General features: G+C 44.4%; 1 protein-coding gene across 1 annotated transcript; it reads right to left on the bottom strand.

Annotated features, from left to right (window-relative positions):
- Positions 1-1,122: 1,122 nt before the first annotated feature.
- Positions 1,123-21,435, bottom strand: GPX4 (glutathione peroxidase 4). The gene is made up of 7 exons (XM_039319318.1): positions 21,280-21,435; positions 10,053-10,147; positions 7,748-7,892; positions 6,601-6,752; positions 5,053-5,077; positions 3,706-3,765; positions 1,123-1,381 (listed from the first exon to the last, which is right to left on the bottom strand). The coding sequence occupies exons 1-7, from the start codon at positions 21,352-21,354 to the stop codon at positions 1,349-1,351; spliced, it is 585 nt and encodes a 194-aa protein (XP_039175252.1). The 5' UTR covers positions 21,355-21,435; the 3' UTR covers positions 1,123-1,348.
- Between the last annotated feature and the right edge of the window lie 3,025 nt (positions 21,436-24,460).

Here is a 24,460-nt window from a genome sequence, read left to right as displayed (position 1 = left end):
TACCTGGGGACTTAGTTCCTACTTATTTTACACCTTTTCTGCCAAAGTAAATCTTCCATTACATTTTGATTTGTTTACTCCTAAGGCATTTTTAAACTTCAATTAATTGTTTACTTTAAAGCCTTCCTCCTTCTGAGCCCTATTCAAGAGAGTCTATAGAATAAAAGGGAGTAGCACAGCTAAGGAAAAGGGGAAAAAAATGGCGGACTGCGTTTGGCGACCCCCATGAAATGGTCGTTCGACCCCAAATGGGGTCCCAACCCACAGGTTGAGAACCACTGGGCTAGTCTAAAGAAAAGAAGGACCAGTAGGTGACATGATAGCAGTATTCCAGTATTTGAGGGGCTGCCACAGAGAAGAGGGTTTCAAATTATTCTTCAAAGCACCAGAATGCAGGACAAGAAACAATGGTTGGAAACTGATCATGGAGAGAAGCAACCTGGAATTAAGGAGAAAGTTCCTGACAGTGAGGACAATTAACCAGTGGAACAGCTTGCCTCCAGAAATCACGAGTGCTCATCACTGGAGGTTTTTAAGAAGAGACTAGACAGTCACTTGTCTGAAATGGTGTAGGTTCTCCTGCTTGAGCAAGGGGCTGGACTAGAAGACCTCCAAGGTCCCTTCCAGTTCTATTCTAGGTGACTTTGAGCCAATCATCAGGAGACAATAAGTTCTAGCCCCGCCTTAGGCATGAAACCCAGCTGGATGACTTTGGGCCAATCACCAGGAGATGGTGAGTTCCAGTCCTGCCTTAGGCAATGGAAGCCAGCTGGGTGACTTTGGGCCAATCAATCTCAGCCCAATGCATCTCACAGAGTTGTTGTGGGAGAAAACAGGAGGAAGGATATGTTTGCCACCTTGAGTAATTTATAAAAATAATAAAAGTGGGATACAAATAAAGAAAATACAAACAACTTTGGAAGACCCTGAAGTTGCCCAAACAAGGCTAACAAATGAGGCTAACTTCTACTTCCCATCCCAATGGCACAGGTCTAACCACCTCACCTGCAGGTCTGAGGTAGCTTTGCACCTCCAAAATGGCTGCCGCCCCGCCCCCCCCCCCCCATCTCCCTCAGCCCAAACCTGATAAGAGCCCTTACACACAAATCTCAAGAGGCTTAATCAGCTGGGGAAAAAAAATCTTTATTCGTACAAGATGGATGGTGTGGCCTGGGGTGCACACAACAGACATTCCAGCTAGCCTTCCGTGTGAACTTGTGCCAAATCTCTCAGACCTGCCTCACCAAATAGGCTTGAAGGCAGACCATCATCCAGGCAAAATTCACAGGCAAACCAGAGGAACGCCGGCCGAGCACAGCCAGGACAAGAGGCAAGAGACAAGCCGGGCTTACAGGTAACGGAGCAGGTCCTTTTCCATTGTCTGCAGAGGACGAGAGAAAACAACAGGGTTAGGGTGATAGGACCAGAATTACACCCCAATACAGTGATGGCAAACCTATGTCCCAAAGCCTATGGACATTCTCAGTCATCCACATCAGGGTTGTCTCAAAGGGGTTATTTCTCAAAGGGCCTCCGGCCTATGTATTTTTTTCCCTCGAGGGAGGAGAAAACATTTCGCTTCGCATCCATGAAGCTTCATCAGTTCTTGATGAAGCTTCTAGAACGAGAAGCGAAATGTCTTCTTCCTCAAAGGCAGGGGTAGGCAACCTTGGCTCTTTTATGACGTGTGGACTTCAACTCCCAGAATTCCTGAGCCAGCCATACTGAGGGAAAAGGGAGAGGTTTCGAAGCTGAGCCCTGCTGGCTCAGGAATTCTGGGAATTGAAGTCCACGAGTCATAAAAGAGCCAAGGTTGCCTACCCCTATCCTAGGATGAAGATTAAGAACAGGGGTTTTCAAACCTGGCTCTTTTATGACTCGTGGACTTCAACTCCCAGAATTCCTGAGCCAGCCACGCTGAGGGGAAAGGAGAGGTTTCGAAGCTGAGTCATGCTGGCTCAGGAATTCTGGGAATTGAAGTCCACGAGTCATAAAAGAGCCAAGGTTGCCTACCCCTATCCTAGGATGAAGATTAAGAACAGGGGTTTTCAAACCTGGCTCTTTTATGACTCGTGGACTTCAACTCCCAGAATTCCTGAGCCAGCCACGCTGAGGGGAAAGGGAGAGGTTTCGAAGCTGAGTCATGCTGGCTCAGGAATTCTGGGAGTTGAAGTCCACCAGTCATAAAAGAACCAAGGTTGCCTACCCCTGCTTAAGGGGGGGGGGGAAACATGGTCCAGCTGCCTTTTGAAAAAAGCACTGAGACTATGTCTCACAGATGACACGCTGCAACGTTTCAGGTGACACACCAGCACCCAACCGCTATTCTGGAAAGCACGGCCCACCCGCCTGGGATCTTCAGAGCGGTGGAAGCCATGCAGGACGACTGTGCTCTCGGGTCACCTCTGGAAGCTACACAAATTGCACAACAAGGGGGGGCACGCTTTTGCAGTTTTCACATAAGGGTGTTCTCTGAAGTGGCTTCAAGAATAAAAGCCCCGTGCAACCTGGAGCGGCTTCCGATAGGGCTGCCGGAGACCTTCAATAGAAACCGAACAGCCCAGGAAGGTAAGCAGCGCACGGGAGATCCTGGGGAGCGTTGGGTCAGCTGCACCCATAAGGCCCATGCTCCTTGTGGAAGGGTGCCAGGTGGCCTTCCTGGGTGGCAGCAGTATGGATGTAAACCTCTTAGAGAGGGCTATAAAGTACTATGAAGCGGAATATAAGTCTAAGTCAGTGTTTCTCAACCTTGACAATTTTAAGGCATGTGGACTTCAACTCCCAGAATTCCACAGCCAGCAATGCTGGCTGTGGAATTCTGGGAGTTGAAGTCCACATGCCTTAAAATTGTCAAGGTTGAGAAACACTGGTCTAAGTGCTATTGCTCGAGGGTTGAAATTGGGGCCTAGGATGGTCCTTCAAGTCCAGCCTTGGCACTGACCATGAGTGCCGCTGTTCAGGCTGGCCTAGATGCGTTAGGGAGGAGAGAGGGAGAATTGTGTTTCTTTTGTTGAAGGGGAGGTGGTGAGATGCCAGCAGAGTTAAATTAGGCCTTTTCTGAATTTTTGACATGCCAAGCCCTAAAGCAGGCGTCTTCAAACGTGGCCCTTTTATGGCTTGTGGATTTCAACTCCCAGAATTCCTCAGCCAGGCACGCTGGCTGAGGAATTCTGGTAGTTGAAGTCCACAAGTCATAAAAGGGCCAAGATTGAAGACCCCTGCCCTAAAGGTTTGTCATCACTGCCCTCATATTAGCAGCCATTGGATCAGAAACAGCCTTCTCGCAATCACACTTGGGGAGGGGTGTGTGTGTGTGCTTCACATTCAGGCTAAATAGTGCTTTATTTACACTATTGAATGAAGCACCATTAGCTTTGTTGGCAGAGTTCAAGTGTTTTGTTTTTTTCCCAAATGAGTGCCCTCCATCTGGGTTGGGACTACAACTGATTGGATTATCCAATGTCTAGGTGGGGAAAGGTTGCTATAAACCATGGTTTCCAACCCACCCTGGCTGAGTTTGGGATTGTGTTCAACCCATCTAGCTCAGTGTTGTGGCCAGAAATTCAGGCTGTGCTGGTCCAGCTTTGCAACTGGACAATGTCCCGGATCCTTGGGACAGATTATATGGGTGGCCTAAAAAGCCAAATATCTAGTTTAAGCAACTGGCTGACTGTGGGACCAAGCTTAATATTACACACAACTTACAAATGGGTCATCCATGGGACTGAATCTCTTGACCACCTGTCCTTCCCTGTTGATCAGGAACTGCAAGGAGAAAAGGAGAGCTGGTGACTCACAAGAAGGCCCAAATTTAATTGGAGGGGAAAGACAGCCTTGATTTGTAAACACAAGGACCACCCTCCAAAATTTGGGGAGGGTGGATTGATGCCTACCACTGCGCTGCAAAGTGGTTCAGGCTTCCCTGGATTATATGTACAGATAGTCCTCGACTTACAACCATAATTGAGCTGGGCATCGAGGGTCATCAAGTGAATGTGGCGGTCCTAAAGCAAACCCACAGTTCACCATGGAGGTTTTTTTTTTTTGCCAGAAAATGGAAGCAAAAGGCAGTTTTTAGCAAAAACATAGATCAAGATCATATGACCCGGCCAAAGCTGCAAACAGCATTGTCGAGTGTCCAAAATGTGATTGCATGACCTTCTTTGGGGGGGGGGGAGTGTTGTCAGAACTTCAGAACTGGGTTGCAATCGGGTTGAGTATTACGAGTAGAAAGTAAACTCAGTGGAGGGGTTTTTCTTGAAGGCTGAAGAATACTGTGGAAGTGCTGGAGAAAAGGCAGATCTAACCCGTGTGTGTGTGTGAAAACACTTTATTTAGCTGTCCAGCTTAGGAAGGGTGATGCAGTGGCTCAGTGGTTGAGACGCTGGGCTTGTCGGCTTTAAAGCCAGCAGGCCAGTTGCGGACCCCAGCGCCACGCGACGGGTGAGTTCCCATCTTTGCCTCAGCTCCTGCCAATCTGGCAGTTCAAAAGCAGGAAAGTGCGAGTAGACAAATAGGTACTACTTCAGTAGGAAGGTAACAGCGCTCCGTGACGTCATGCCGGCCACGGGACCACGGAAACTCCTTTGGGCAGCACTGGCTCCACGACCTTGAAATGGAGGCGAGCACCACCCCCTAAAGTCATTTAGTGGAGTAAAATCCGCAGGGACTCCTTTTTTCTTTTCTTTTTTCCCAGCTTAGAAAAGAAACTAGACTCAATTGGCACTGGGGTGGTGATGGTGAAGGGTGGAGACCTAGTTTTAGCCCAGCTCCCGGGGTTTGTTTTTGTTTTTTTTGTGCCAGTCCCTACTCAGCTTACCTTAATCACACTAGTTGGTGGCTGGGGGGAAAAAAATTGGAGGAAGCACTATTCGTATTGCCTTGTGCTACGCTTCTCAACAAAAAAATCAACGCCCTACAGGTAATCCTCGATTTACAGCAATTGAGCCCACAATTTCCACCGCGAAGCAGGGTGTGAGTTTTGCCCCATTTTTGTTTAAAAGTTTTAATGAAAATTACACATCCCCCCCAAAAAGAGTTGAAGATACTCACCTTGCTAAAATTCCACTTTATAGCACTAGGGAGAACAAGAGAGAGAGAAAAAAGGACATTGTTTAGCTCTAAAGGTTTGAGTTTCTATGGGTCTTTTTACTTCTATGGTTTCACTCAAAACCTTCTTACTAAACCACGCTAAAACCAAGATGAATAGTTGCTGGTATCTCTCTCCAGTATAAGAGGGCCAGTTTGAAAATGGGGTCAAGATCAAAGAAAGACAATGCCCCACTTATTTTGTATCCAATTTTTCTTCCCAGACACTTATTTTCTTCAAACTGGCCACCATCAGGACTTGGCAAGCTTAGCTTTTTAAAAGCAGATTTGGAATTTGACACAGCAAAACCCCATTGCAAAAGTACAACACAGCGAGCTGTAGTGCTGGTTTTGAACCCCATAATTCCAGCCAAAATAGACTTCTTAAGAAGAGAAGAAGGGGGGGGAGAGGAAGAGAGTGAGGAACTGTCCTAAATACAGTAGTGGCCAAAAATGTGGAAAGCTTTTGGGAAAAGTGTACAGGAGAAATGCCACCTTTGGTTAAGTTTCCACCCATTTTTCTCCTAATTTCCTTATAAATGTAGCCTTGTTCACTTAATCATACTATTTTACATCGCTTTCTGGGCGACCGGTCAACGCTTTGCACCATTAGTTTAATTTTATGACGTTTTACAAGCTAACTCAATGAAAGAACACAAAAAAACCCAGCCAACTTGATAGCGATTACATAACACACTGACAGATGTCCTCCTCTCAGCTTCATTACGTAACTGAATCCTGTGATCTGATTGGCTCATTGCCAAAACAAGATGACACCCAATTGGCTCTCTAAACACTCAGGCTCATTGGCTACAATCAGATGAAGGAAAGCTACCCGATATCAACCTAAGCAAGTTGTGCTTCCTTTTTCTGGTTATTTGGCAATAACTTTTCATAGAATACAGTACAGATAATTGAACAAATTATGTTGCGTTACATTCTTGATTAAATTATCTTTCCATTGATATATACCTTTATGGTACTACTCCAAAAAAAAGTGGTGTTATTAGCCATCAAACCTCAAAAATACGCTTTTCCCAAAAGTTTCCACAATTTTGGCCACTACTGTACTCAGATGTTACTTTAACAGCTCTTAGTTCCTTGGTTAGAACTTGAACACTTTTTTTTTTAATCAGTCCCAAACTCTGAATTGAAGATTAACATCAACAGGAACAACAACAATAAAAATACCATACTTCAGAAAGGGAGAGAAAAAGCAATTTTAGAAGTTGGTATCATACCATTATTAAACCTTCAGATAGATTACAAAGTGTTTTTCAAACTTGGCAACTTTAATGTGTGTGGACTTCAACTCCCAGAATTCTCTGACCAGCCAGCCAGGGAATTCTGGGAGTTGAAGTCCACACACATTAAAGTTGCCAAGTTTGGAAAACACTTAGTTTAGATGTTTTACTTTAATTAAAAATAAATCAATAAATGCATGTGGTATATTAGCCATACTTGTTTCAGAGATTTTTCAGAATTTGGGGGGGGGGGACAGCAAAAACTCACTTTCCCAGAGTGCCTCTGCCTTTGGGCTGGTTTTTTAGCCACTTCCAGAGAGGATGAGCACCATCCCCATTGACTTCAATCTTGCTATACATGTCGAATTTCACCCCATATGTTTCAGCAAATGCTTTAATTTCTTGGTTGGTACCGGGCTCCTAATCAAACAAACAAACAAACAGATGGTTTTTAGATGGTTAAACCAATCTTGAGCAGTTCTTAGCATTCAGTTGTTACAGATCCACGTGTTTTTGCACTGCATTTGCTCAGCTTTTACACTGAACCTCTCAATGCATGATGTAATGAAGGTTTGAGGGTTATCAGAGATTTTTGGCCATTCTTCCACTCCCAACCCAGCATCTTCCCCATTATGTCACAGTGGCTGTCTCCTCTTTGGGGACTAGAATTTGGGTCTCCTCATCCCTAGTCCAGCCTCTTCCCCACTACACCTGATTGGCTCTTTGGCTGAGAGAGAAGGACTGGCTCAAAATCAGCCAATCAGCTTCCATGGCTCCCCCACACTTTATCCAGCTCCTTCTGCACTATAACTGGCTCTTGGGCCGGGAGGTAGGGACTGGCTCAAAATCAGCCAATCAGCTTCCATGGCTGAAGGGGACTAGAACCTGGGTCCCCTCCCTGCTCCTTGTGCTCTACAACTGATTGGCTCTTGGGCCAGGAGGGAGGGATTGGCTCAAATTCAGCCAATCAGCTTCCATAGCTGAAGGGGACTAGAACTTGGATCCCCCACTCCTTCTCCAGCTCCTTCTGCACTACAACTGATTGGCTCTTGGGCTGGGAGGGAGGGACTGGCTCAAAGTCAGCCAATCAGCTTCCATGGCTGAAGGGGACTAAAATCTGGGTTCCCCCCCCGCTCCTTGTGCTCTACAACTGATTGGCTCTTGGGAACCTGGGTCCCCCACACCTTGTCCAGCTCCTTCTGCACTATAACTGGCTCTTGGGCCGAGAGGGAGGGACTGGCTCAAATTCAGCCAATCAGCTTCCATGGCTGAAGGAGTCAAGCACCTGAGCATCCTCATTCGTCATACTGGCTCTCCTTAGAATTAAGAGAAGGTGATAGACATTTCATTGTGACATTAACATACACACACAAACACACACACACTTTTTAACATCCTCCTCTCCCGTTTCCTACCTGCTTGCCAAACTGGTTGCAGGGGAAGGCTAGAATGCGTAAACCTTTCTCAGCGTATCTAGTATACAGTTCGACAAACTGAGTGTAGTTTACGTCAGTCTTGCCTCATTGTGTCGCCACGTTGGTGATGATGCAGACCATGCCCCTGGAGACACAAGAGAGGGAACAGGGAGCAAGAGAGAGTCAGTCAGTCCTCAACTTACAACCAATATCTCTTGTTAAGCAAGACAGTGAACCTTGCCCCATTTTATGGCGGTTCTTAAGGGAATCCCTGCAGTTGTTCAGTTAGTGACATGCTTGTTAAGTGGATCTGGCTTCCCCACTGACTTTGCTCGTCAGAAGGCCACAAAAATGGGATCATATGATCCAGGGACACCGCGACCCTCATAAATATGAGTCAGTTGCCAAGAGTCTGAATTTTGATCATGTGACCATGGAGATGCTACAATGGTCTTAAGTGTGAAAAACAGCCATGAGCCACTTTTTCAGTGCCATCATAACTTAGAACTGTCACTAAATGAATTGTTGTTAAGTTAAGGACTGCCTGAACTGGGCCACCTGAAATTTCAGACATGCTGACTGGAATCTAAACCTTCCTTCCCAGAATGGTACATAATTTCTCCACTAGTTGTATTTCTGCTCTACTTCTGAGTTTTTAATCCATCTATCTATCCTCTATCTATCTATCCTCTATATCTATCTATCAATCATCTATATCTATATCTATCAATAATCTATATCTATCTATCAATCATAAAAAAATGTGGATTAGACAGCATCACCACCAGATGGATCCATAGCTGGCTGACCGGTCGTACTTAGCGTGTGGTCCTCAATGGAACCACATCTACATGGAGGGAAATGTATAGTGGGGTACCCCAGGGCTCTGTTCTGGGCCCAGTGCTCTTCAATATCTATATCAACGATTTGGACGAGGGGATAGATGGGGAACTCATCAAATTTGCAGACAACACCAAGCTGGCAGGAATAGCCAACACTCCAGAAGACAGGCTTAAGATACAGAAGGATCTGGACAGACTTGAACACTGGGCACTATCTAACAAAATGGAATTCAATGGTAAAGAAAGCAAGGTTCTACATTTAGGCAAGAAAAACCAAATGTACAGGTATAGTATAGGGCAGTGGTTCTCAACCTGTGGGTCGGGACCCCATTTGGGGTCGAATGACCATTTCACGGGGGTCACCAAACCATGCTGTCCGCCATTTTTTTCCCTTTTCCCTAGCTGTCCTACTCCCTCTTATTGGTGGCCACATCCACTTGGGGGTCACCACAACATGGGGAACTGTATTATGGGGTCACGGCATTAGAAAGGTTGAGAATCACTGGTATAGGGGGTACCTTGCTCAATAGTAGTAACTGTGAGAGGGACCTCGGAGTCCTAAAGGACAATCATTTAAATATGAGCCAGCCGTGTGCTGCAGCTGCCAAAAAAGACAACACAGTGCAAGGCTGCATTAAGAGAGGGATAGAATCAAGAAGTGTTAATACCACTTTACAATGCCTTGGTAAGGCCACACTTGGAATACTGCATCCAGTTTTGGCCATCACGATGTAAAAAAGATGTTGAGACTCTAGAAAGAGTACAGAGAAGAGCAACAAAGATGATCAGGGGACTGGAGGCTAAAGCATATAAGGAAAGGTTGCTGGAATTGGGTATGTCTAGTTTAACGAAGAGAAGGATGAGGGGGGACATGATAGCAGCGTTCCAATATCTCAGGGGCTGCCCAAAGAAGAGGGAGTCAAGCTATTTTCCAAAGCGCCTGAAGGCAGGACAAGAAGCAACGGATGGAAACTAATCAAGGAGAGAAGCAACCTAGAACTAAGGAGAAACTTCCTGACAGTTAGAACAATTAGCCAGTGGAACAACCTGCCTCCAGAAGCAGTGAATGCTCCAACACTGGAAGTTTTTAAGAAGAAACTGGACAGCCATTTGTCTGAAATGGTATAGGGTTACCTGCTTGAGCAGGGGGTTGGACTTGATGACCTCTAAGGTCCCTTCCAACTTTATTATATTATTATCATCATCATCTTCTATCTATCTATCTATCTATCTATCTATCTATCTATCTATCTATCTATCTATCTATCTATCTATCTATCTATCTACCTACCTACCTACCTACCTACCTACCTACCCACCTACCTACCTACCTACCTACCTATAGTAGTTGCCAAAATTGTGGAAACCTTTTGGGGAAACTGTACATTTGAGGTTTGATGGCTTACCAAAACCAAATCAACCAAAATAGCAGAGCCAACAAAACCCAGATTGGAACGACTTGCCTGTATTTCTCCAGCGACACATTGTTGCCATCAATATCCAGGGCGTTGAAGTCGTAAATCGACTTGGCTGACTGCCAATCAGACATCTGCGCACACTGGGGGGGGGGAGAGAAATAAGGGGGAGGAAAAGAGAAAGGTGAGTTGACAGTATACCCCTCCGTGTCAGGCCCAAAGAACCAAGAACGACACGTAGAGTTAATTCTAAATAGTTCCTTTATTGTCGTTTGCCTACAAACAGAAACCTTGTCGGATTAAAGCAGCTACTGCAACAACTGTAGCTATTCTCTGTGAATTGCTAAGAAGGGTCCCACTTTGGCTTCTTCCTGCCCACCAGACAGTCCAAGCTCCGCCCTCCGGGAAAGAGCCCCTCCCTCCTGTGACTCTGGACTATACAGGTAGTCCTCAACTTACGACGTTTCATTTAGTGACCATTCAAAGTCACAACAGCACTGAAAAAAGGTGACTTACAACCACTGCAGCATCCTCGTGCTCACATGATCAAAACTCAAAGACGCTTGGCAACTGACTTGTATTTATGACTGTTTCAGTGTCCCAGGGGGTCACGCGATCCCCTTTTGCTGCCTTCTGACAAGTAAAGTCAATGGGGAAGACAGATTCATTGTTACTAACTTAACCGCTGCAGTGATTGGCTTAACCACTATGGCAACAAAGGTCATAAAACGGGGCAAAACTCACTTAACAACCTTCTCAGCTAGCAAAAGAGAAATTTTGGGCTCAATTGTGGTCATAAGTTGAGGATGGCCTGTATTCGTACCACACTCTGCAACAAACTGCAGCCGAGTGAGGGCCTCTGGTCAACGGGTCTGTAGCATTTTAAGTAGCCTTCTCCAACTATGGGTATGTTGGGACTGCAGCTCCCAGAATTCTTAGCCAACCTGCTAATTCTGGGATTTGCAGTTACAAACCAGCCTGTTAAATCGCCAACCACACAAGGCTGGGTCCATGTTTTTATGTCAAGCCCCCAAACAAACCACTTTTGAATCAAACCACGATTTAGCATCAAAGACAGACTCCGATTCAGTGCGCCACCCTCCAAGGGCCCAGGTGAGTCTTTTCTCAAGCAGCTTTAAGACATGCCGACTTCAACTCCCAGAATTCCTCAGCCAGCCTGCTGGCTGAGGAATTCTGGGAGTCGAAGTCCGCCCGCTTTTAAACTCGCCAAGCTTGACAAGTATTGCTTGTATGGGGCCTCTTGCACAGTAAATTCATAAAGACAATTTATTTCACATGAGAAACAAAAGGGGATTGCCGCTGGTTTCGTTATGAGATTATTTCATTACCCCACTCAACAGAGGAAACAAAGTTTTATTTCAAAGAAAAAGAGAAGCATTACTTCTTTAAGGGGAAATCCCGCAAAAGGGATGGGAAAATATTCCAAAGTAAAACACTGAGAATAACAAAGTGCAATGAGCGAGGCTAAGCCTTTAAATCTTAGATCTAACCCTGTAACAAAACGGAGAGAATGCTTCAGACTGGCGAGATCAGCTGCGGCTTTTAGTAAGAAGCGAGTGTACAGGTAGCTTATGACCGTTTTTCCACTTATGACCGTTGCAGCATCCCCACAATCACGTGATCAAAATTGGGACGCTTGACAACTCACTCGTATTTATGACGGCTGGAGTGTCCCGGGGGGTCATGTGATCCCCTTTTGCGACCTTCTGACAAGCAAAGTCAATGGGGAAGCCAGATTCACTTCACAACCGTGTTCTTAACACTTTGTTGATTCACACTAACAACTGCGACAAGAAAGCTTGTAAAATGGGGGCCAATCTCCTTTAATGACTGCCTTGCTTAGCAACGGAAATTTTGGGCTCAGCTGGGGTCGTACGTCGAGGGCAATGTCTACATGTCATTGCCTTCTTCTTCTGGTGCCCCTTCCCAAGTGTGTGCACAATCCTTTTGTCCTTTTTTGTTTTGTTAGATTTGACACTTGTCATTAGCAAGATCTGCCTGCAGAGACAGCAAAGGCGGGATACTTCCTGGGAATATAATATATATATTGCTACAGCCAAGATGGTTTACGAGTTGCTCTTTTTCTGTGCCCCAAAAGTGACCCAACTAGCAAAAGTTGATAAATTGTCCTGTTCCAAGATGCATCCTGATAGAATCCGATTAAGTTATGCAATTTTAATCATTTTTCATCTGTCTCTTTGCCCGGGCTGGCTCCCGTTCAAATTTTGCAAGCAAACATTTTTTAGAAAAAATGCATACAATGGCTGGCTTCACAGACGACATTAAGCCTGCAATATAACGTTTCTCAATCTTGGCAACTTTAAAATGACTGGACTTCAAATTCTGGAAGTTGGAAATCCAGTCGCAATAAAGTTGCCACGATTTGAGAAAAACAGCCATAAAAACATGTTATAAGTGGATGTTTTGCTGGTGAGGTCATAAAAATCCTTCCTGCGCGTTCCAAGCCAACCACTTGGCACCATTAATAGGTGTGCCAGCCACAGCACCAGCTTTAATAAATAATTAGGATGTATCCTGGTTTCAGAGATTAAGATTGAGTCACAGTCATTAAGGAGAGCTTTCATTCCTCAGCAAATTTTATTAAAAGCTGTAGGCTTTCCTCGGCTAGAGGTCATTTTCTCAAAGACCTGGAGCAGCTACTGGGTTGAGGCTGCAGGGTGGGGGTGGGCGGGAGATGGGGAAGTTATATAGATAACAGTGAGGGATATATATGTCATTAGTAACTTTAATAAATACAGGTAGCCCCTCGCCTTACCTCCACAATGAACATCAAAATTTCCATTGCTAAGCAAAACAGCTGTGAATTGAGTTTTGCCCCATTTTACAACCTTTCTTGTCACAGCTGTTAAGAGAATCACTGCAGTTGTCAAGTTAGCAACATGGCAGTGGTAAGGCTATGTAAGCACAACTAGGATTGTGACATTTTTTCCTCGTTTTTTGGAGGCAGTTTGTGGGTCGTTCCTTTGATCTTCCTTCCTTCCCTTTCTCTACTTGCTCTCTCTCCTTCCTTTCCTCTCACCTCTTCTTCTCTTCTTTTCCTTTCTTATTCTTCTCCTCTGACCTCTCCTTCATCCCTTCCTTCCTTGATTCCTTCGTCTACCTCTCCTTCCTTCCTGTCTCTCTTTTCTTCCTTCCTTCCCTACTTGCTATCTCTCCTTCCTTTCCTCTCACCTCTTCTTCTCTTCTTTTCCTTCCTTATTCTTCTCCTCTTCTCTTCTGACCTCTCCTTCCTTCCTCTGTCTCTCACCTCTTTTCTCCCTTCCTTCCTTTCTTCCTTCCTCCCTCCCTTCCTTCCATCCCTTCCCTTCCCTACAGAGCTGGCACTGGAATGTTTGCATTTTTTTTTTTTACCACAAAATGGTAGGCAGCAGCATAACTTTTTTTTATATTAAAAAGATTTATAAAAATTTACAATATTAACCCACCCAACCCCCCCCCCACTTCCCAGAGCTGAATACAGGGTTACATATATGATAATCATAATCTAACTAGCATTACCAACTATATAAATAACCAAATCCATAATGCACTTTAACTCCCCTTTAACATAAATATAAGCAAATTAAAAGTGAACATAATAATGAGAACATAAACAAATTAATATCCTAATTATTAAACAATACAGTCCCCAAATAGTTAAACAATACTAATACTAAAAATAATAATAATTTCATAATAATACTCTAAAATTCACTCGTAGGCTAAATGAAACTTTTTAGTCCCATATTTATTCTGAATATAATTTATCCATCTTCTCCAGACCGAAATAGCAGCCCAACTATTTTTGACAAATACAACAGGGCTTTGTACAGTTCTAAAAGTGGGATTTGCTGGCCCCACACAATCATAGACCTGGCTTTCACGGTCAAGGATTTTCAAATCCAGCTTTCACCAAAGTAACATTATCCAATAAATTGTTCATTCGGCTTTATTTTACATGTATTTTTTTTAATTTCATTCTTTTATAGCCTGTGTATCTGGAATTTTTTTTGAATAAGGTACATAGGAAGTGTTTCTGAAGGAGCCCTCTCTAGTTCTCCAGAAAGTACAGGTAGTTCTCAACTTACGACCAAATTGAGCCCAAAATTTCTGTCGCTAAGAGTGAGTTTTGCCCCATTTTACGACCTTTCTTGCCAAAGCTCTTAAGTGAATCACTGCTGTGGATAAGTTGGTAACTTGGTTCTTACGCTGAATCTGGCTTCCCCATTGACTTGGCTTGTCAGAAGGTGGCAAAAGGTGAACACAGCGACTGTCATAAATGTGAGTCGGTTGCCAAGCATCTGAATTTTGATCACGTGACCACAAGGCTGCCGCAATGGTCGCAAGTGTGAAAAACGGTCAGAAGTCACTCCTTCAGTGTTGTTGTAACTTTAAACGGTCACTAAGCAATTGATTGTTAAGTCAAAGGCTACCTGTGCGGTAACTAAACAATAAGCAGATTAATAATTATTCTATTAACCTCTCCGCAAGCTCACAAAAACCAGTGGATTTCAGGCTATTTCCAAATCAGGTGGAATAATGGTAGCACTCTCTAACCAACATTATGCAAGCCATATGCTTCTCAGGTTTTTTAATAATATAAGTTAATCTGGAAAGGTAAGTGCTCGACTTACAACCAATTAGGGACCCTTCAAAATCACAACAGCACTGAAAAAAGTAACTCGCAACCAGTCCTCACACTTACGACCATTGCACCATCCTCCCGGTCACATGATCCCACTTCAGACACTTGGCAACCGGCTCAAATTTATGACGGTCACAGCGTCCCCAGGGGTCACGTGATCCCCCTTTGTGACCTTCTGACAAGCAAAGCCCATGGGGGAAACCGGATTCACTTAACAACCAGGTCACTAACTTAACAAGGGCAGTGATTCACTTAACAACTGTGGCGAGAAAGGTTGCAAAATGGCTTCTGACAAGCCAAGTCAGTGGGGGGAAGCCAGATTCGCTTAATGACCGTGTGAGTCACTTTTAACAAGTGCAGTGATTTGCTTAACCACCGTGGTACAAAAATGGTTGTAAAAACTAACTTGAAAGCTTCTTGGATGAGAAGTGAAACGTCTTCAGAGAAAATCCAGAAAATACAGTTGCCTCGTGAAAAAAAAAGCACCTTTGAGATAACCGTGACCTGGACGACGGAGAATCTCCATAGCAACGCAATAATTGCACTGCTTAGCAACAGACATTCTGGTCCCAACTAGGTAACATTATCAGGGTACCAGGTTTTGGAGAAGGCTCCAGAACAGAGGTGTCAAACTCGACACGTCACATGAGGTGTAGTGACATATCGTGACTTTTTTCCCCCCCCCCGCATTGCTGGAGCTGGGGTGGGCACGGCCTCTGCGTGACGCAAGCGGCCCATGGACTGGCAGTTTGACACCTCTGCTCCAGAACTTTGACTGAAGTTTATCAACTTGTGTTCTGGGTCATACACTGCAATTAGCGACAAGCTGATTAAGCCAACTACACTATGCTAAACTTCCACGCCCATAAACCCTAGGTTTACAAAATACAACCAGGTCCATACTCTAAAACAGTGTTTCTCAACCTTGACAATTTTAAGGCATGTGGACTTCAACTCCCAGAATTCCACAGCCAGCAATTCTGGGAGTTGAAGTCCACATGCCTTAAAATTGTCAAGGTTGAGAAACACTGCTCTAAAAGAGGCAAGCCATATTATGGCTGAGCAGTCTTTTGAAGCTCAGCTCCCATCTGTTCCAGCCAGCAGGATCAACAGCAAGGGATTATGGGGAATGCAAGGGATTATGGGAAATGCAGGTCAAAACATCTGAACAGCACCAGACTGGCCTTCCCCTGGCTGAGCACGTTATGTGGGGATTCTGGTGAAAACCGTATTGATGTGGAAACATGTCTTAGCCAGGATTGGCTGCTAAACTAAGCATCCATTTTGAATCTGGGGTTTTATGCTTTTATAGAGGCAGTCCTTGACTTACAACAATTCATTTAGTGGCCATTTGAAGTTACAACGCGACTCACAACCGTTTTTCACATTGACATCCATTGCAGCAATCCCCTGGTCACGTGATCAAAATCCAGACGCCTGGCAACTGGTTCCTATTTATGACGGTCGCAGCGCCCCAGGGATCGCGTGATCCTCTTTTGCGACCTTCAGACAAGCAAAGTCAATAGAGGAAGCCAGTTCCGCTTAACAACTGTGTTACTAACTTAACAACTGCAGTGGTTCACTTAAGAACCATGCCAAGCAAGGTCGTAAAATGGGGCAAAATTCACTTAACAAATGTTTCACTTAGCAACAGAAATTTTGGACTGAATTGTGGTCTTAATTCGAGGGCTACCTGTGTGGGGTTTTTTTTTCCGTGGGCTGTGGTGGGCTTAGACCAGAAAGCAATGGTGCAAAGCTCACAAAACATTTGACCAGCCAAAGTTAAGGAACCATGAGTAGGAGGCATTTTTAAAAAGCATCAGAAATAAGGGAATTTCTGATGCTTTTTAAAAATGCCTCCTACTCATGGTTCCTTAACTTTGGCCCCATTACCTAATCCTAATGCTCAAAAATATAGCTGGCTGTGGAATTCTGGGAGTTGAAGTCCACATGCCTTAAAATTGTCAAGGTTGAGAAACACTGCGTCTAATCTTTTCCTCTAATGCTTTCTCACCACAACCACGTGTGCTGAGTGATACATCGCCCTCCATGCAAGAGCAAGCATCTGTTTCACGAGCCTCCAATTATGATGCAATTAAGAGACACAAAGGGGACAGATAACAGATTGCGCCAGAAGGGAGACTTTGGCTGAGGGTTTCGGTTTGTTTTTTTTAATAGCCCAAATTTATCAATCCAAGATAAAACCAGGATCCAAGGCAGAAGTCCTGGCGCCCGCAATTTGCTCAGCTCTTCCCCACTGGCCTGGAGAGAAAACCAGGTGAAGGCAAAGGATGACTCTGCATTTTTTTTTTTTTTTTTGAACTGCAGTTTCTGCACTGCAGGCAAAAGAGGAGGGAGAAGATGGGATTCCTTTCACACATTCAACCTTTCGTCAAAACCAGCCTTTGCCTTCACCCAGAAACAAACAGACTGCACCCAACAGAGGAGGGGAAAAAAAATGGGTATACCCATATATTTCTCATCCAGAAGTTGCTTTACTTTCGAAAGAAAGCTGTTTTGCTAGAATTTCTGTTTTGGGTGGAAACAAGATTCAGAAGTGCTTGGAAGCTTTAACAATAAGAACGGCTCAGAAGAGCTTTTTATGATCTTGGCTGGAAAAACCATCAGAGGACCAAGAGAAACAGAAGGCCTAGACCAGGGTTCTCAACCTTTTTAATGCCGTGACCCCCCCCAACCAGTCATAGGTCGAGGACTACTCAACCAGTCGTAAGTTGAGGACTACTCAACTGGTGCAGCACCGCTTGCAGAAAGGGACTTTTGGCGGGCTCAGCAGGGCAGAGACAGTCTGGACAATTCCTATTGGCTTTTGAAAGCCAATAGAATTAGACTCTATTCAAGAGAGTCTATTCTATTGGGTTTCAAAAGCCAATAGAATAAAAGGGATTAGCACAGCTAAGGAAAAGGGGGGGAAAAATGGCGGACTGCGTTGTTTGGCGACCCCCGTGAAATGGTCGTTCGACCCCAAATGGGGTCCCGACCCACAGGTTGAGAACCACTGGCCTAGACACTGTACTTATTATGCAGGTAGTCCTCAATTTACAACACTTCATTTAGTGACCGTTCAAAGTTACAAGAGCACTGAAAAATAGTGACTTATGGTGATTTTTTCACACTTGCGACCTTTGCAGCATCCCCACTGTCATGTGATCAAAACTCATATGCTTGGCAATTGGTTCATATTTATGACCGTTACCGTGTCCCAGGGTGACGTGATCCCTCCTTTGGCAATCTTTTTACAAGCAAAATCAATGGGGAAGCCAGATTCACCTAACCACCATTTTGCTAATTGAACAACTGCAGTGACTCGCTTAAAAACTGTGGCAAAGCAGGTCGCAAAATGGGGCAAAGGTCCCTTAACAAATGTCTCACTTAACAAGGGAAATTTGAGGCTCAACTGTGGTCCTAAGCTGAGGACTACCTGTACTTTCTTCTACAAGCTGTAATAGGAAGAGGAAGCAAGTTTTTTTTTTTAAAATGCATAATTGCAGCTATTAGCCATAATGGCCAGATTGTTCTTCATGTCATATTTGTTAACACTGGGATCTTCCCCACCTGGGAGGATGGTCAGAATATGAAAAAAATAATAACATTACACCTGAGGATAAACCTCAAATCCCAATTACATTTAATTACAAATTAACTCAGAGCTTCATGTTAACATTAAAGGGAAGGCTAGAAATATTCTCGAAAAGGTCTTACTTTAATCTTGGCTAAAACATTGCTGGCCTTTCCCTTCTCCAGCTAGCCCTCCCCCCACCCCCACAAAAATATACTGAGGCTGCAACTCTTCAATGTTCGGCCTACATGGCATCTTCTGACAGAACCACAATCTTTCCCATTCCACCACATAGGACACGGGTAGGCAACCTTGGCTTTTATGACTCGTGGACTTCAACTCCCAGAATTCCTGAGCCAGCCACGCTGAGGGGAAAGGGAGAGGTTTCCAAGCTGAGCCATGCTGGCTCAGGAATTCTGGGAGTTGAAGTCCACGAGTCATAAAAGGGCCGAGTCATAAAAGGGCTAAGTTTGAAGACCCCTGACATAGGACCCCTGACATCATTGTGACCCAAAGAGCTGCTTCTGTGTAGTTCTAATATTTATTCAAGGTGGAACAAAGCAACAACTCTGGGTTAAGTGGAATCCTTGGTGCTGAGCTGGACTGATTCAGCTATTGTTTTCTACTTGAGATTGTTTGTTGTTAAACTCTGCTTATCTGGGTTTTTGTTCTCTAGTCTTTTTGTTATCTTCAGGGCTTTTTAGAATCTCTTTTAAGTGGTGTAGAAATGCAATTTAACTTAGCATTCCCCAACCAAGGAATGATCAAGGAGAAACTCATCCCCCTCCAACATGGGCAAACTATTGTATACAAACAGGGAGCACACACACACTCACTTGCATTAATGACGTTAACTAGTTGGGTAACTAGTAAATACTGACAAGAGCAAACCACTAGAATATAAATTGAGAGCAAACCCTCCCCCCTTACTAGCACTGGTGATGTTACCTAATTGGGTAATGAAACATCTGCAAACCAACCAGCAAGCTCAGAGAGCATCAAGGACTCCACAGTTCAACCCTGAGTTGCAGATATTTTCTATTGCATATAAGTTTTCACAAAAGGCAGCCTTGGGTAAAATTGCTTGTGACTCCTTAATGCAACACCGAATTGCTTCAGCAGGAAGTCAGCAGTTCAAAGAAATTTCAAAACAAGATGCTTATCAACTTTTAGCCATGGCTTATTTTATAGGCAGGATAGGGTACTAGCTCAGACTGCGCTTCCACATTCAGAAGCGCTAATTTTGGGGTGTAAAATTCATTAAAGAAACAGCAAACTAGAGTTGGTTTACAGAATCAGGCTGTCGAAGTAGAAGGCCCAAAGTTTTTCGAAAGAGGCCTATAATACAAAGGGACAAAAATGTGGAGTAGGCAGGCTGTTTAAACAGTAGCCACTCCAGTCCTATGGAATGATATCTCCAGCAGTCTGTAGGATCCTGGCGGGCTTCAGAAGAGCTGTAAAGTCCTGATTTATCTAACTAGCCTGAGGGCAAAGCAAGGTTGACATAGTTCTTTGTATTGTCTGTTTTAATCATCTGTGGAGATTCTCGATCATTCAGGTCATAGCTGACCCAAAAGGCAGCTGGACTTAGTTTTTTTCCTTGAAAAACACCTCACTTCTCATTCAAGAAGTTTCTGTAATCCTTTTATTTTTTATTTCAGAAAATTTATATGGCCACCCACTCACTCTTGGGGACTTTCCTAGAATTGGTCCCATGACTTTGTACACCTGATAAATGATGTAACCCATGAAAGACATTCTGACGCTCAGTAGATCCCATCTTTTGGGCCCTTGTCTTTAACTGAAATTTAAAAACCAACCTGCCCAAACTGTTTACACCTTTAAATGCATCTGCACACCTGTAATTTACCTTAACCTACCCCAAGGGCTCAATGCAGCTCTCAGCTGCAGCTGTTTTTTCAACTACGCTAAGAACTGTTATCTAAGGAGCTCCAATAACCCCAGAGCACTCTTGAATATAAACAATCAAGACTATGATTTTATCTCAGAAAGGCATCTGAAGACATCCATTTAAAATTACAACCACCTTCTGGAAAGGGTAGGTCTCTTTTTCATGCTTTCATATTATAATGAAATTTATGCCTCAAAAACATTACTTTATCCCAGTTGGGGCAGGCAAGCAGCTCTAGAAAAGCAGTAACCATGAAGCCCAAATACAGGTACTGTTGACTTACAACAGTTCATTTAGTGACCATTCAAAGTAAGGAGGATACTAAAAAAAAGCGACATGGCTATTTTTCATACTTTACCACCTTTGTAGCAGCCTTGTGATCATGTGGTCAATATTCAGCTGCTTGGCAATTGTTTCATACTTATGACCAAGATCATGTGATCACCTTTTGCGACCTTTTGGCAAGCAAAATCAATGGGGAAGCCAGATTCACTTAACAACCATGTTAATAACTTATGTACTGCAATGATTCGCTTAACAACAGGGGCAAGAAAAGTCGTAAAATGGGGCAAAATTCATTTAGCAAATGTCTCACTTAACTGAAATTTGGGGCTCAATTGTAGTCATAAACTGAGGACTACCTGTGCGTCCTTGCCCATCCGAAGTTATTATGGGGAAAAAGCATGGTTTCTGCCGTTTTCAAAGAGTTCTTGGGAATTATGGTCCAATTCACCTGCAACTGCTACATTACATTTTATCTTATTTACGTTACAAAACTTAGATAGCCACCCCCAAAACGCACACTATCATAACAAAAATCAATGGAAATGACATGGCTCTCCAGGGGAAACATCCATATGCCATTTTAACTGACCTCCAGCCTCGTCCTACCCTAAGGTTTTGGGAAAATTATATTCGTTGGAAGAGAATTTGTAAAAGCGACAACTTCAAGGGATTAGAGGGAAAGTCCTCCAGGGGCTCCCCAAAAGGAGATTATCTGGGTCTTCCAAGGAGACCCAACGTAGCCCCTCAGAGCAACCGCTCTATGGTCCGACCATAGAGAACACCGCCAATGACTAGAGCGTACTTTTCGGGAGACCCGTTCCCCTTCGCAACTTACCATCACTCTTGTGAGGCCGCGCCCTACTAAGAACCCACAAAGAAGCGTCTTAGAAGCGAAACGCCGCAAACTCATCTCAGCGGCAACCCTCTCAGCTCCTCCTTTAATCTGCCTTCACACCCTACGGCGTCCCCGCCAGGGCCAATCACAAGATGGCTCCTCCCCGTTGGCCCCGCCCAACCCCACAGGTCAAGAACGCCTCTCTAAGCGTTTGACCAATGGGAGGCCGTCGGCGGGCGGAGTTGCGTGCCGCAACAGAGGGCTGGTGCCGCCTCCTCTCTCGCCTCTTCGAATGCGGACGTCAATTGGCTGAGACCTATCGTGATTGGCAGCTCAGCGAGCTAATCCGAAAGAACTGCATCCCAATTTCTTTGGTCCAGCCGTTAGGCAGCACGAGCACGTGCTTTAGATTATTAAACTGTCTGGTGGATGCCAAAATGCGCACATCCACTAGATGGCAGCAAAGCACTGGAATGCTCTCTCTCTCTCTCTCTCTCTCTCTCTCTCTCTCTCTCTCTCTCTCTCTCTCTCTCAGCACATTTTTTTCATTCCAAATGTGATAGGCTTAATTATATATTAAAAAATTATCCCATAGGGTAGTTTAGACAAGAAGGTGGAAGATTGGCATTTTGCTAAAGCATCAACAATTTCTAAGAATGTAATACTTGGAGACAATGAACAGAGGTAGGGCAAATGCTAGAGCAGTGGTTCGCAACCTTTTTAATGCCGTGACCCCCAACCGGTCATAAGTCGAGGACTACTCAACTGGTCGTAAGTCAAGGACTACTCAACTGGTGCAGCACCGTTTGGAGAATGGGACTTTTGACGGGCAGAGACAGCCTGGACAATTCCTATTGGCTTTTGAAAGCCAATAGAATTAGACTCCATTCAAGAGAGTCTATTCCAGTGGTTCTCAACCTGTGGGTCGGGACCCCATTTGGGGACGAATGACCATTTCATGGGGGTCACCAAACCATGCTGTCCGCCATTTTTTTCTCTTTTCCCTAGCTGTCCTACTCCCTCTTATTGGTGGCCACACCCACTTGGGGGTCACCACAACATGGGGAACTGTATTATGGGGTCACGACATTAGAAAGGTTGAGAATCACTGGTCTATTCTATTGGCTTTCAAAAGCCAATAGAATAAAAGGGAGTAGCACAGCTAAAGAAAAGGGGGAAAAAAATGGCGGACTGCGTTGTTTGGCGACCCCCGTGAAATGGTCATTCGACCCCAAATGGGATCCCGACCCACAGGTTGAGAACCACTGTGCTAGAGAGAGTTGTTGAGGATTTGAAAATGATAAGTGCAGTGATAAGTGAAAATTATAAGATAAGTGCACTCTATCTGCTGGTCAAAAATTTTTAGATGTGACTGCAAATGAACACCTGAAATTGCCTTGTGAAAAAAGCATCTTTGGGATACCTGGAATCGAGGTATATGTAGTATCTTCCCTATAGTTCAGTCTATTCTCTGAGGGTGATTTAGAGGCTTCTATACTATTGTGGAAAGAATCCAGAGAAAGAAATATTTTGGGAAATATTAAAAGGTAGTGTGAGGAATGAAATTTTAGAATAAAAAGTGAAGTTAAGTTAAGGTGACCAACTTTTTTACAATGAAAAGGAGGACACAAATAAATTGAAGAAAAAAATATCGTAAACAAAAGAAACATTTTATTCATTGCAACAATAATACAGACAACTTGCATGTGCAAAGTTTGCCAGCCGGGTGTTTTGGCGCGCTCAGTAGCAATTCCTATTGGCTTTCGAAAGCCAATAGTGGGAATAGCACAGCTCATGCAAAAGTTGAAAAAAAAAAGAACCATCAAAAAAAGGTGCCGGAACGCCGTTCTGAGCATTCTATGAGCGGAAAAAAAAAAAGCCCTGCAGATTAGTCTTCAAATATCGAAAAGGAGGACATGAAGGAGGACACTTTTTGAGGGGGGACAGAACTTACAAAAGGAGGACTATCCTCCCTAAAGGAGGACGGTTGGTCACGTCACACGTGCTCTGTAAAATTTCTACATGTAGACTGTAAGATTTCTACACAAAAATTTCTACACATAGGCTGTAAGATTTCTACACAATTTCTACATGTACATGTACTTTGTAAGAGTTCTGCACATAGGTTATAGGATTTCCACACTAAGCTGTGGGATTTCATGGTGAAGTACATATAAGGGAATAGGTGAAGCAAAATAGCAAGGGGCAGCGATAATGTATTTTGTTTAGGGGACCCTGATAAGATTGTAATCTCTAAAGCAGGGTTGTCAAACTCAATTTCACTGAGGGCCACATCAGCATTGCGGTTGTCCTCAGGGGGCCGGGTGGGTGTGGCCAGGGTGGGTGCAGCCTACTGGGTGGGTGTGGATGGAGTGGGTGTGGCCTACTGGGTGGGCATGGCCAGCTCTACATCATTGGCGTCAAGGGGGCCTGTGGGGGTCTGGGCAGGAGTGGGACAGATCTGAGGGTCTCTGGCACAAGGGGGTGGGACCAGGGCAAGTGCCAAGGCATGATCCACAGGAGGAGCCTCACTGTTCCTCTCAGGCCATGCGGGGGGGGGGGCTTATGGAGCTAAGACTGAATGCGTTTCAGCATAGATGGCCACCACAAAATTGTACATTGGCTCCTGGCCAGCTTGGACCAGAGCCAAGGCAGTGGGGGCCGTTCCCTCACTGTTTCCAGGATGGCTTCGGGGGCCACATGAAACCACTTCCCGGGCTGCATCCGGCCCCCGGGCCTTGTATTTGACATGTCTGTTCTAAAGCTAAGCCAATGGAGCCACAGAGGAGGGGCCAAGGCGTTGGGATAGAATGCATATAATGTGTGTCTTTGCTGTGACGAGGTATGGCTCAAATATTTATTTGGAGTCCACCACGCTTTGCAAACCATTGTATCCAATGAATCTCTGTCTAATTTCAACTTGCTGTTTGGTGTTATTCATTGGGCTAGAATTTCTGCCAACAGTAGAATATTATATTTGCTCAAAGGATCTTAAAGGCAGAAAGTCTCAAATAGAAACCAGGTCAGCAGAAATGCAAATGTGATAATCTTGTCAGAAAGACTGGAGCCAGGAAACTGGGATTAGAAAGATCTCTAGAAGCAACAATCCCTCCCACCAAAAAAACCCAACACTCATCAGCCCCAGCCCCTAGCCTAGGCAGAGGCCAGCTTTTAGAAATGC

The sequence above is a fragment of the Crotalus tigris genome, unplaced genomic scaffold (genome assembly GCF_016545835.1).
Source record: "Crotalus tigris isolate CLP2741 ecotype Arizona unplaced genomic scaffold, ASM1654583v1 scf7180000022970.308977840:1548163, whole genome shotgun sequence".
NCBI lineage: Eukaryota > Metazoa > Chordata > Lepidosauria > Squamata > Viperidae > Crotalus > Crotalus tigris.
The sequence above is the reverse complement of the archived record's forward strand: the minus strand, read 5'-3'. Positions and strand labels throughout refer to the sequence as shown.